This window comes from Corvus brachyrhynchos, unplaced genomic scaffold, assembly GCF_000691975.1.
Source record: "Corvus brachyrhynchos isolate BGI_N302 unplaced genomic scaffold, ASM69197v1 scaffold150, whole genome shotgun sequence".
In the NCBI taxonomy this organism is placed as follows: Eukaryota; Metazoa; Chordata; class Aves; order Passeriformes; family Corvidae; genus Corvus; species Corvus brachyrhynchos.
In genome coordinates, this window is record NW_008236162.1 from 2,977,498 (window position 1) to 2,980,401 (window position 2,904).

Here is a 2,904-nt window from a genome sequence, read left to right on the forward strand (position 1 = left end):
CAGGAGGGGGGTGAAGCCCCCCGGCTGCAAATCCCACCCCACACCGGGAGTGGGAACACTGCCACCCTCCCACTCCATGGCAGCAGACCAGGTGCTGGCACTGACCTGTCCAGCCTGCAACTGCAAACAGGCGCTGATCCCCCCCGAGCAGCCCTCCCTCCATCCCCGGGGCAAAGCAGCGAGCACGAGCTACCAGCAGAGATGCTGGGGGACCCCGGAGCACCCCCGAGTGATCCCAGAGCCCACAGCTTGATGACACTCACGGGTGACGAGCTGCCCGCTGAGATAGACTGGCCCAGCTCCACACTGGAGCACGAAGGTGACGGGAGGGACGAGCTCCAGGCCTTTGAGGCTGATCTGCAAAGAGCCGGAGCTCAGAGACCCGCGGCCCCAGCCTGAGATGACGCCGTCACCCCTGGGCAGGGGCTGTGTGTGGGGCTGGCCCTTCCCCTTCAAACGAGCTGTTCATCCTCCACAGCAAATCCAACACCAGAGACAGCAGCACCCACCGAGCAACGAGCCCCTGCCCTCTCACCGACTGCTAATAAAGGAAAGAGGGGTCCCGGGAGGTGCAGGTTGGGAATGCACTGCAGGTGTGGGGGGGTGGAGGTGGCATCAAAGCACCCACCACCCCCTCACCCCCCCAGCAGCACCTACAGCCCACCTGAGCACACTTTAGCTTGATTAGAGACGAGGCCACCAGCCCTGGCAGTGAGACCACCGGTCCCTGGGACCCCTGTTCCCTGGGCCAGCCCCACCCTACCCTCCACTGCTTGGGAAGTTACTCATTAGCTGCTGGGATCGGGGACGAGCCCCCCGAGTGTCACTGGACAGGGATCTGAGGCTCTGAATTGGGAACACTCCCCGAGCTGCATTTTCTCTCTTTATTTAGTTATTTCATCACTGCGGGGTGTTAAAAGCAAAACACTAAGGAAGGATCCCAGCAGGGCAGACCCTGCAGCATCCCAGGTCCCGTTCCTGTGCAGCAGCTGGGATTCCCCTGCACCAGAAGGTGGCACTTGGCACCTCTGACAGTTCTGCCTGCCCTTTTGGGGTGTGGGAACATGTGGCAGGGCTTAGGGGCTAGCACGAAGGCACACCCAGCGCCCGGCTTTTCTCCGGTACCCACAGCCCCGGGAGGGGGGATGGACCCCCCGAACCTCAGGCAGGCACCCAGGAACAGCACATGGAGCAGCACCCTCTGCTCGGGACAGATTTGGAGGCACCACAGAGATTCGGAGGTTTATTTCACACGGCAGGAGGGACAAAAACCAGGACAAAAACTGTACAGTCACGGCACATACTGACACCAACTTAGGCCCAAAGGTGCTGCGTGGCAGCGCGGTGTGGGCAGAGCACGTCTGCACACGTGTGAGATGAGAATCCACCTCCCGTCCCCGAGCGGCACGGACACAGACATCTGTCCCAAACGAGAGGGAGAAACTGCCAGAGATCTGACAAGACCGTAATTCCCTGGCTTTGGAAGTCCTCCGGGCTCGGAGCTCCCCTCATTCCTCTGAGCTTTTCCTTTGCTGAAGGCATCACTGCAGCTCCTGGAATTGCACCCACCCCTGGAATGCAGCAGCTGGGGCAGGGATGGAAATCCTGGGAAGGGCTTGAGCGTGCAGGAGGCTCTTCTCTCCTTCTCAACAGACGGTCCAAAACTGGCCAAGCCTGGGATGACAGGGTCCTTCGTCCTTCAAGAAAACAGAGCTGGCGGTCTCCACATCCCACTGCCAGCCAGGAACACCCCAGATGGGAGTTTGTTCCCTGTCCGCACATCCCTGAGGCTGTGCTGCCCCTTGGCGAGCAGCTCCAGAGCTTTTCCCCAGCTCCAGGTCTCCAGCACCAACGGCACGAAGGAGCTGGTGCTGTCCCAAAACCACCAGCATTCCCAAGGGAGATCCTCCTCCTCTCTGGGTCAGTGTGTGCACTGGAGGGTCCTGCCAGCACCGGCACCCCTGGTGCTGCTTCTCCAACCCTGGCCCTGCAAGAAGAGGGTGGGAGGTGACACAGTGTCACCCAGCAGGCTCAGCTGGGGACAGGGACCCGCAGCCACCGCCCCGGCAGGCACAGAAGGGATCCAGGAGCACCATGCACAAGGTGTGGAGCTCCAGTGAGCCACCGAGGCAGCAGCCCAAGGAGGGTTAAAGCTCTCGGGGCAGCGGGGAGGTGGCGGCAGCTGTAGCCGGGCTGACACCGGACTCACGTGCCCGAACCCGGGCAGCAGCCTGGGGCTGGCCACGGGCTGTGGTCCCCGGGGAAGGCGGCGGCCAGCGCGGGCAGAGGAGAGGCCGGAGGGATGATGACCCGGCCGGGAAACACTCTCCTCCCAGCTCTCGGCTGCTCCCAGTCAGTCGGACGGACCCGCGGGCGTCTCTCCGCCAGCAAACCTGAAAGAGGGGAGCACAGGGGGTGAGAGGCCAGATCCTCCCACCATTCACCGCCCCGTGTTCCCAGCACGGGTGAATCCTTCACAGGGAATACCTCTGGCACCTCTATCTGGCTGCCCGCGCAGTCTGGCAGGAAACCTCTCCTCCCCTCAGCCGTCAGGAGGGAAATGCGGTTAAAACCCACAGTAACCAGAGTAACTCCAATTTTGTCATACTAATAAAAAAACCTCAGTGTGGAAAAAGCCCACCCTACAATTTGGAGGTGTAAATCGGTGTCAGGGTGCCGGCAGGGCAGAGCCACAGCATGGGCGTCCCCTGCCACCCCTGCCAGCCCCCTGCAGCCTGTGGGCTGCCAGCTCCGGGAGCGCATTTCCCATCACGGGACGGAGCAGGATGAAATTAATTCCATTCCCAGATTTACACCGCTGGAGGGCAAAGCAACCTGCTGAGCTCAGACTGGTGACGGCAGCCGCAGTGCCTCGCTCCGGAGGGGGTCCCCGCGTTTTCCTTC

General features: G+C 61.9%; 1 protein-coding gene across 4 annotated transcripts in view; it reads right to left on the bottom strand.

Annotated features, from left to right (window-relative positions):
* Nucleotides 1-1,229: 1,229 nt before the first annotated feature.
* The window catches only part of ADRB3 (adrenoceptor beta 3), a 3,100-nt gene continuing 1,425 nt past the window's right edge, over nt 1,230-2,904 (bottom strand). For 2 of the 4 annotated variants that reach the window (XR_001861271.1, XR_001861275.1), the window contains exons 2-3: nt 2,210-2,393; nt 1,230-1,987 (exon numbers count right to left, since the gene is read on the bottom strand). Coding sequence is in view for 1 of the 4 variants with exons in the window: in XM_017731993.1 (XP_017587482.1) it covers nt 2,354-2,393 (40 nt within the window). In the remaining 3 variants the exon portion in view is untranslated. Of the gene's footprint in view, nt 2,394-2,904 lie in introns of all 4 variants that reach the window. The other 2 variants (XM_017731993.1, XM_008633308.2) reach the window with 1 other exon arrangement.